Source organism: Coffea eugenioides, chromosome 3, assembly GCF_003713205.1.
Source record: "Coffea eugenioides isolate CCC68of chromosome 3, Ceug_1.0, whole genome shotgun sequence".
Classification (NCBI taxonomy): domain Eukaryota; kingdom Viridiplantae; phylum Streptophyta; class Magnoliopsida; order Gentianales; family Rubiaceae; genus Coffea; species Coffea eugenioides.
This window is the reverse complement of record NC_040037.1, coordinates 39,779,715-39,789,223: the sequence shown is the minus strand read 5'-3', so window position 1 is coordinate 39,789,223 and position 9,509 is coordinate 39,779,715. Positions and strand designations below refer to the sequence as shown.

Genomic DNA, 9,509 nt, shown 5'->3' with positions numbered 1-9,509 from the left:
TCTTTGAAAACCTTAAATATAACCATTTGAAACATAAAAGGACCATATTGATCAAAATTTCAAAATTTATGAACCAAAAATGCAAAATTAAAACTTTTGACTAACTCCAATTTGATTTTGATCATCAAATTTTGTAATTTTTCGTTAATTGTCCAAAACATGCATAAAATTAGAAACTCTAAGGGCCACATATGCTTTGGATGAAACATTAGGAACTAATTTAGAACATCAACCAAACATTAGAGACCAAAATTGTAATTCTCCCTAGAATTAAATTTATGTTGACATATATGTGGCACGTTATTGGATGTTCAGCTATGAGTGCTGATTTATGGCAATGAAGTTATGCTTTTTTATATATAAAAATAAAAATATAGTTAAAGAATTGAATTTAAAACAAATAATTTGCCATTTAGAAGAAAGATTAAGAAATCAAGCTGCTAAACGCCAAACTTATATTTTTTTTGGCCGGGGGGGGGGGGGTGTTGGGGTGTTATTCATTGTGTGCTCGCTTGGAATCGTTGTCCTAAAAATTTTCTTCTGTCCTATTTGTCTTGTGTTTACATAGCTGTCACATGTGTTGATTGCATTGATGACTCAAGCAAACCTTTAATTGTTGATCGAGTTTGTATCAATTTGGTTGAGTTATCAATGCATCAATACACATGACAGTTCGTAAACACGAGACAAACGGGATAGAAGTAATTTGAGAACAGAGGATTTGAAGCGTTGTGTACTTGACCCTTATTAACAGAAACCGTTTACAACCTTTTTTTTGTGCCAGTTACAGAAACTCCCAAGGAAACTGTCCATTCACAAGCTATAACCAAAATACAAGAAAATGATAACAAAATACCAAGGGGAGAAAAAGGCAATAAAAAATTTTCTATAAGAGAAAGAAGCAGGCTCAAAGATGCTATGACTTCTTGCCAAACCAGCGAGAACTGCAGCCATAGACATCGCAAAAAGCTTGAAAAGCTAGCAGCACCACTATTAATACATAAAGAAAAATTCTGACACAAACTTCTGATGGTCTAAAATGTTGCCTCAGATATGTCCACATTTTGATCCTGAATGAATCATCATATCCTTTATTCAATTCATCAATGGTCAATTCTATTCCATCCTTCTGCCCATCTGACCTACTGGATTTTTGTATCCCATTAAATAGATCAGCAATTTCTTGATTTCCCATTTTGCTATCTATAATTGCCCTTTCCTTCAGAAACTTCACATCCTTAGCAGTATCAATTATGCCACACATAAAATCCAAATATTCTGAAAATTTGATACTTGAACCAGGGCTGGCTGAGGCTTCTTCATAGGCCTTGAGATTTCTCAAAATCACTTCTGAATTAGGGTTCAACTTCATGATGGGTAGGTAAAGTACGTTTTCACCCTCATTGTACTTAATTCCAATGCCTTTCTGTGTCCATTTTCGGAAGTCTATTCTGGTAATTTGATGTAGTTGTGTCACTGAAGGAATTTTGATTTCCTCCACATTGTTAACTGGGATAACCTTCTTGAAAAGATTGAAAAGCTCCATCCCCTCGTGCAGTGGCAACTTTGCCATCAGCATAAGGGGCTTTTGCCCTGTTAAATTAGCTAAAAGAGTCGCAGCTTGCTGAAGTAATTGATTGGGTTCTTCGTCAGTGGGGATCAATGGCTCCGTAAGGCCTATGGTTGTGGTCGAGCTCTGAGAAGGATTCAATGGTTGGTTTCCACTTTGCCCCAAAGATAACTGAATTGCTGATGATCCAGCATTTTCTTGTGTGTTTTTACTTGGGCTAAATACAAAATCAGGCAAATTCCAATTCTTCATCGTCAACTGATACAAAGAATCTAAAAGATGATTACTAGTGGTCAATCTGACTTTCACTGCACAATTCAAGGGGAGATTGTGTATTGTAGAAGTTGTGAAACTCTGAAAACAATGGTTTACTCGAGTTGATCTCATCGCCTTTAGTTACACGTAAAACATTGTTGATTTTCTTCAACACAATTGCCGGGATTTGATTCTCAAGCTTCAGTACATCATCAGATAAACGCCTGTTAATAGATTTAGAAGTGCTTAACAGGTAAAGTAAGTATGTACCATCAATAGCCATGATCCAAGCCAAAGTATCGCGATCAAGATCCACGTAATTGTTGTAGCATGCGCGTATAGGCTGCTCGAGTTCTTTCACCTTATCAACAATTAAGTTCTTGAAATTGTTGTACTGCTCAGGCTTCAAGAATTTCTTGATCTGCTCAAGCTTTTTGCTCTCCATGTCGTCATCGAGATCGGGTCGAAAATGATGATATGCTCCTAAGCCTAGTTGCCGAGGGACATAGGCTTCTGGCTTTGTCTCCAATACTTTGCTGGGGACTCTAAAGATGGAAGGTCTGTTGCCAATATATATGATGAAATGTTTGTTGAACTGATCCACCCATCTTTGCTCACTTGTGCTTGAACTGAAAAATGAGTTAGACATTGTGGAAGAAAATGGACAAAGTTGGGAGGTACTGTTTTTGATAACCTTTTTGGGGTTGTTGTAGTTTGCTAAACCTTGAAATTTATATGGGTGTTGAGAACGGGAATTTTGGGCAATAAGCCGCCAGAGCAGAAATTTCTCAAAAATATTTTCTCCAAGTTGTTGGCATCATATATATATATTGTTTTTAAGAAAAAATTGTTGGCTTGTCTTGACTTAATTTGGATAGGGATATTTGAACAAAGCAGATGTATACATATAGGAAACAAAATCCCATTTTTCTTAGTATGATTTTTTAAAATCTATTTTCCACCACTTGTATGTTATCTGGACGAATTGTGGCCATATAATGTTTGACCCCAAGAATGCATCATTGAAAAGTTTATGGGTCAAGTTTTTCGAATATTCTTTTGTTTGACTTTTTTTTTATTTGTTATTATAAGCTTTTTTACTAGTTACTTGGGACAGGTTCTATACAAATTTTCAAAAAATTTAATTTTTTTTGTATGACTGCTAGATTTTATATATATATATATATATATATAACTATAACTTGTGAAACACTTTAGTATTTCGTCACAATAACTGCAGGTAGTTCATAATATACACTAAAAAAATGCCATAAACCACAGTTGACTGAGTATTTAAATTACAAGAATGAAGTAATCGTAAAGTTAATTGTATTCTCATAACCGTTCAAAGTATGACATATGAATATATGTACATACATTGTCAACTCTGTACTAATTAACTCTTATCTTTCAGCCAAACTTTTAAGTTCTTTCAGCAAAGATGAGGTTGTAGATTTTTTATTGATACAAAAATTCTTATTTTGCATGCCCCACTTAATTATTCGTTATTGGAAACGAATCATTTGCCAATAAATGGTCAAGGTGGTCCTGTACTTTCTTAAATGCTTCACTTGTTGATTTCAAAATGTTGTCTCTTTCATTCTTCTGGCTGTTATATTGTCAATTTCTGTGTCTATTCAATGGAATTCGTTAAGTTTCAAGTTAATTGTCACAATATGTAGTACGTACAATAGGGTAATATTAACAATGAAATAAGGAACGTACATGCATGCACATAAAAAGTAGCAAAAGGCATCACCAGCAGCCAAGCTGATTTGGATGTTTTATTTCGTTCGCTATACTGTAATTTTCATGTTAATTGAATTATTAAACTCTTAAAAGTTAATAACCGGATCACTTTGTTTATTTTCTTGTCCTTTACTTTTTGTCCTTTTTTTTTTTGAAAAAGTTTGTACTAATGACAATGCCAACTAGGATTAGATTGAAAAAAAATCATGAAGTCTTACTATATTCGATCCAATAATCATAGAATATTCTTTGTGTGTGTGCGCGTGGATCTGAATAGGGTCTGACATAGGTTTGGATTTGGATATAGATCATAGAAAATTAGATCCTACCTAAACCCACAACTCTTCTACACGGGTCTGGGTTTGATAAATTAAATCCAAACCCTATCAAAGTATACTAGGTCTATGTTGGATCTGGGTAAGATCCGATCCATTGATATGCCTATTTACTATACTGTAATTTCATGTTAATTGACTTATTAAACTCTCAAAAGTTATTAACCGGATCACTTTGTTTATTTTTTGGCTGAAATAGATGGAACTCAGCACAGGTGAGTCTCATATATTGAAGAAATTTAATGATTGGCTCACACTTATTTGGAAACTAAAGAACAAAAAAGATTCCTAAAAAAAAAAAAGGCTGTAACAAGTGATTTTTGTGTTCATAATTTTTTTTGATAAAATAAAGAAAGGATATTTGAACAAAATATAGGAACCACAATCCCACTTTTCTTAGTACCACACTTTCTTAAACAATTTTCCTCCACTTGTATGTTATCTGCACGAAGTTTGGCCAAACAGTGTTTGTCATCATTCATCATTGAAAAGTCCTTGGGTGAAAGATTCAAATTTTTTGAATTGTCTTTTCCTTGAGTTCTTAATTTGTTATTATAATGTATTTTACTCATTACATGCGACGGCTGCTGTACATTTTTCTAGTATAACTGATACAAATTTTTTGTTATAGAACGATAACTTGTCAATTCACTGTAGCATTTCGTCACAATAACTATAGATAGTTGACAATTTTAACTAGAAAATGACATGAATTATGGTCAAATAAGTGTTTGATTGCAAGAATGAAGTAATCGTAAATTTAATTGCACTGTTAAGTTCATTACATATAGTAGGAATTAGAAATCTTAGAATCTTACGCCTTGTTTGGATTGCCGGTTTCCGTCGAAAAATTACGTCGTTTTCCGTGATCACATTTCCCTATTACTTTTTTCCCTCACATACATCAAATCGCTACAGTAATTTTTCCATGAAAAATTACGGAAAATGCAATCCAAACATTAGATTCTAATCTCCATGTTTCCTCTCTGCTTTCTAAATCTCACCAAATTCAAGAAAAAGCTAATTGCATGCGTATAACACGATGAAATATGTCATATTGTATTTGAAATTAGTAATGTTAATTTGTGATTGATGAATATGTACAGACATTGTCAACTCTATTAAACTCATATCTTTCAACTAAAATTTACGTTCTTTTTGCAAAGAAGACGTTGTAGAATTTCTGTTGCTATAAAATTTCATATTTTTTTTATGTTCCACTTATTCATTATTAGAAACTAAAATGCAGGCTTAGGCATGTGCCAATTAATGATCAACATGGATTGTGTAATTATATCTGGGTCCAAAACTGGAGCGTAATTTTCTTTGTGTAGGTGGGATTATCTTTCACCTGCTTAGATGCTCCACCTGTTGATTCCAAAAGGGAGAATTGAAGGTTTGGTCCCCAATATTTAGTCTATGTGCCAAATTGATCTTCAATATTTCGGTCAAAACAAATATAGTTCTTAAAGTTTGTAATTTTAGCAAATTTAAGACAACTAAAAAAAATGGAACAATGACTAACGGTCAATATCAAATTACCATTGGTCAGCAACTTTGACTTTACACTTTTGGTTCCTAATATTTTGATTTTAAATCATTATATTTTCTTAATTTTTAAATAGTGATTTAAGAGTGTTAGCATGAATTGAGGTGCAATTAGAATGAAATAGTATTAAATGAATAGTGAGAATTCTAATTAAACTTCTTTTTCTTCTTATTTTTATTTTTATTTCATTTACTCATGCTAATAATATATCATACATTTCTTATCTTTTGCATAGTTAGTCCCAAATTTAGTAATATATATATTATTGTTTCTCACTATTAATTAAAATATTTTATATTGACACAACATGACCATAGCCTCAATGGCATATCTTTGTTAAATAAGTTATAATTAGATGATAATATAACAATAGCAATTGAAACATAAGGTAGCGAAAGAAAAAGAGAATTCTAGTTTTATAATTTAAGTTTATTATAGGAACTACTATAAAAATTGTTGCATGTCTTGTGCACGTAGGCTTCAAATTCTTGTAACTAGCTAGCCATTGTACTTATAAAAACTAGTAAAGTAAGTACTAATGTGAAGTAATTTTAGAAATTCTTAGAAAAAGACTATTGTTTATTTTTTGTTGTCTTTCCTACCAATTGAAAAACTAATGTTTCAATACTGTAGTTTTAAAGTATTTATTTTAATATCTATAAAAACTAACATTCTAATGCATTTATTTTAATATTTATGTACACAGAACAAACATTAGGGGCCAAAACTGCAATTCTCCCATTTAAAAATGACATCTCTTCCACTCTTTTGGCCGTTACATTGTCAAATTGTGTATTTATTCAATGGAGTTCGTAAAATTCAGATTACTTGTCACATGCAGTACAATGGAGCAATATTAATAGCAAGGCTTAATCATAAGTTGTCTCCCTGTAATGTGGGTCGAACAGCAAATTGTTCCTTGTAATTGGAAAACTTACAAACTGCCCCTTATGAATGGGTAGTCAAACATGTAGTCTAGATCCTTAATAAATAAGAGATGTAAAAAGATAGTCATACTCTTGGATATATACTGCTTTGATAGTTTTACCCATACACAATGATATTGTGATATTTTTTTTTATTAAATAACATTGTAGCGGTACAACTGGATATTATGTATATGATTTTAGAAATTAGATAAGTTGTTTTCATTAAATAAAATTTATAGTTATGGTAATTTCCTAAACAATACAATGTTCTTTAATTTAAAAGAAAATAGCATAATAATATCATTTCTTAAGAATAAAATTTAAGGTAATTTACATGTTTTCTGATTACAGGGGACAATTTACTATTCAACATATGTTAATATGGGACAATTTGCAATTAAGACTATTAACAATTAAACAACGCACGCACATGCACACACACATTAAGTAGTACTGATAAATACTAATGATTCAACGTACCCAAGTGGACAGAGTAGTCCAATTACCAAAATTTTTGTATGTTTTAGTTCCTTCACTAATCACTATAATGTAATTCAACTAGTCTTTTCAGAATTCAACATGTTCATGATTGTTGCCCCTAAATTTGCCTAAGAAGAACCCTACCTACCATGAAAAAAGAATACTAATACAATGCGAAGCTAAAACTGTAGGAAGTTATTAAACCAAGCTTTATAGAGTAAGTGTAACTATAGGAAATTATTAGACCAAGCTTTAGAGTCTCTGTTTGTTTCACTTAGCTGGGGCCCTGTGCCATTAGCCTATTGGTTTATAAAGTTGGCTGCTTTGCTTGTTGGATAGGAATGAGGAGTAGGAAGGTGACAGTTCTTGAAGGTTAACGGTGAAGATTCGCCAAAAAAAAAAGGGGCAAATTTCACTTTATTCCCTGTGATTTAGTATTTTTTTATATAACCTTCTTATAGTTTTAAAAACTATACATAACCCCCTCATGATTTGGATTAAACTGTCAAAGTGACAGAAATGATCATTCGTAACGGAGTCACCTAAAATATCAAAAATACCCTTATGTAAAGTTAAAAATTATTTATTAACCAAGGGAGGTTTATGTGTATATTTTGAAAATCATAAGGGGATTATATGGTAAAACATAAAAATCATACGGAGTTAGTGTGTCACGTATTATAAAGGTAATTTCGACATTTTAAAAAGTTCCGTTACGAATGACTATTTCCGTTATTTTGATACTTTAAACCAGACCATGAGGGTCATGTATAGCTTTTGAAACCATAGGGAGGTTATATAAAAAAATACTTAATCACAGGAGGGTAAAGTGGAATTTGCCCAAAAAAAAGGAGTAAGATATAGATTACGTCTTGTTCATCATATGTGTGGGACTATCAAAATTTGTTTCAAATTTACATTGTGTTTAAAGTGATTTATATGATTAAAAAAAGAATTTTACATTCGGTTTAAATAGATGAATCCTTTTCCTGGATTGATTGAGTGAACTGGTACCATCCTTGTCCCGTTTCCGATGGGTACGTGGTCAACCGTAATTAATTGAAGCTGCATAGGGCTTTAGGTATAAAGCCTCAGTTTTCGTGTCATAGCCTCGTTTATGATGGCTTCGCTATTGCCGCAGCTTCCTTTTAAGAACTAGTGAAAAAATGTTACTTCGCCTCTCATATCAATTCTTTTCTTGCTCTGTTGGTATATGTTTGTTTATTAATAGATTTGGGTCCATCAAAACCAGCAACTTCTCTTAACAGAGAAAAATCGTGCAGAGCAAGATGGAAAAGATTAAGGGATCAAGGGTTTCAAGACTTCACATCCCAGATGATGTGACCTTCAACATCCTTAAAAGACTCTCAGCCAAATCGCTGATGAGATTCAAAAGCGTTTGCAAGTCATGGAATTCCCTAATTTGCGATCCTTGTTTCGCCGATTGCCACCATATCCGATCCCAGACCAGGCCTGATGCTTCCTATATTTTGTTCTATCTGTTTAGACCTAATTACAAAGCATTAGCACTTTTCCCAACAAATTCTGAAAAGGCAAGCCTTTCCAATCAACTTCCTGTCCATAAATTGTACCCAAGATTCATACCTTGCACTAACGTTGTCAATGGCCTAATCTGTTTGTGCAGTCCCAATAATCTTGGGCTCCTTCACCTCCTTAACGTCACTACTGGGGAAAAAATAGCCCTTCCGCCTGGGAAACGATGTCATGTTTTCGGATATCGTCAGTTACATCGGCCCCATTATCACCTAGGATTCGATCCTGTCACCAAGAAGTATAAATTGCTCTATTTCCATAAAGATACAAGAACAAATATCATAATACAATGTCTCATTCTTACAATTGGATCCAAATCATGGAGGGCTATAGATTGTCCGGAACCTCCACTACTAAGTGGAACCACAATTTCAGTTGATGGAGCAATCTATTGGAAGGATAAAACGTTCATCAGTGGCAAAAAAGTTGTACTATATTTTGATATTGGAGAGGAGAAATTTGGAGCTGTTGCTGCTCCTCCTGAAACTGATGGCACTGAAGGAACAACTACTTCACTGATCCAACTTGGGATGAATGTAGCTTTCTTGAGCATTGACAACAAAAGCAGAAATTGGATGTCTTGGTCGCTGAACAAGGCTGATCAGGTGTGGGTGAAGGATGAAAAATATTTTAAGGATTCATTTTTGGGTTACTGGGACTGCGTTGATAGAATAATCGGCACCACGAACACGGGCGAAGTCATGCTAACAGTACTCAAGCGAAGAAAACCATGGTATTTTCATATGGAAGAAGAGAAGCACGGCAGATCAGAGTTTTATGATATGGAAACAGGAAAGAGTAGGACTACTTCTACACTAACTCTGCCCAGGCTGCCTGTAGAAACAACCAATTGGGATCCAGGGGTTAATTCCACTTTGTCCCCTCAAACTTTGGGCGATTACCCACTTCAGTCCCTTAACTTCAAAATGGGACACTTAAATCCCTAAACTTATGAATTGCTCCCAGTTAAGGAAAATTGTTGACAGAATCCTGATTGCCGTTGGTGGTCGAAGTGCGTGGCAAACACTGTCCTTTGACTGAGGGCAACAATGAAAATTCACAAAAAATCACATATATAGATTAAAAAA

At 33.5% G+C, this 9,509-nt stretch overlaps 2 protein-coding genes across 2 annotated transcripts; one reads left to right on the top strand and one right to left on the bottom strand.

The window, feature by feature from the left end:
* Positions 1-1,856: 1,856 nt before the first annotated feature.
* Positions 1,857-2,474, bottom strand: LOC113766591 (putative UPF0481 protein At3g02645). The gene has a single exon (XM_027310766.1). The coding sequence runs from the start codon at positions 2,472-2,474 to the stop codon at positions 1,857-1,859; it is 618 nt and encodes a 205-aa protein (XP_027166567.1).
* A 5,682-nt stretch (positions 2,475-8,156) lies between these two features.
* Positions 8,157-9,462, top strand: LOC113766590 (F-box protein At4g19940-like). The gene is made up of 2 exons (XM_027310765.1): positions 8,157-9,284; positions 9,388-9,462. Exons 1-2 carry the CDS (start codon positions 8,157-8,159, stop codon positions 9,460-9,462), a joined length of 1,203 nt encoding a protein of 400 aa, XP_027166566.1.
* The last annotated feature ends 47 nt before the right edge of the window (positions 9,463-9,509 follow it).

What these genes read in the sequence shown, in the direction of transcription:
- LOC113766591 (XM_027310766.1), bottom strand. Translation starts at nt 2,474, where the DNA reads ATGTCTAACTCATTTTTCAGTTCAAGCACAAGTGAGCAAAGATGGGTG.
- LOC113766590 (XM_027310765.1), top strand. Translation starts at nt 8,157, where the DNA reads ATGGAAAAGATTAAGGGATCAAGGGTTTCAAGACTTCACATCCCAGAT. An exon ending in CAACCAATTGGGATCCAGGG is followed by an intron (nt 9,285 to 9,387) that starts GTTAATTCCACT and finishes AATTGCTCCCAG; the next exon opens with TTAAGGAAAATTGTTGACAG.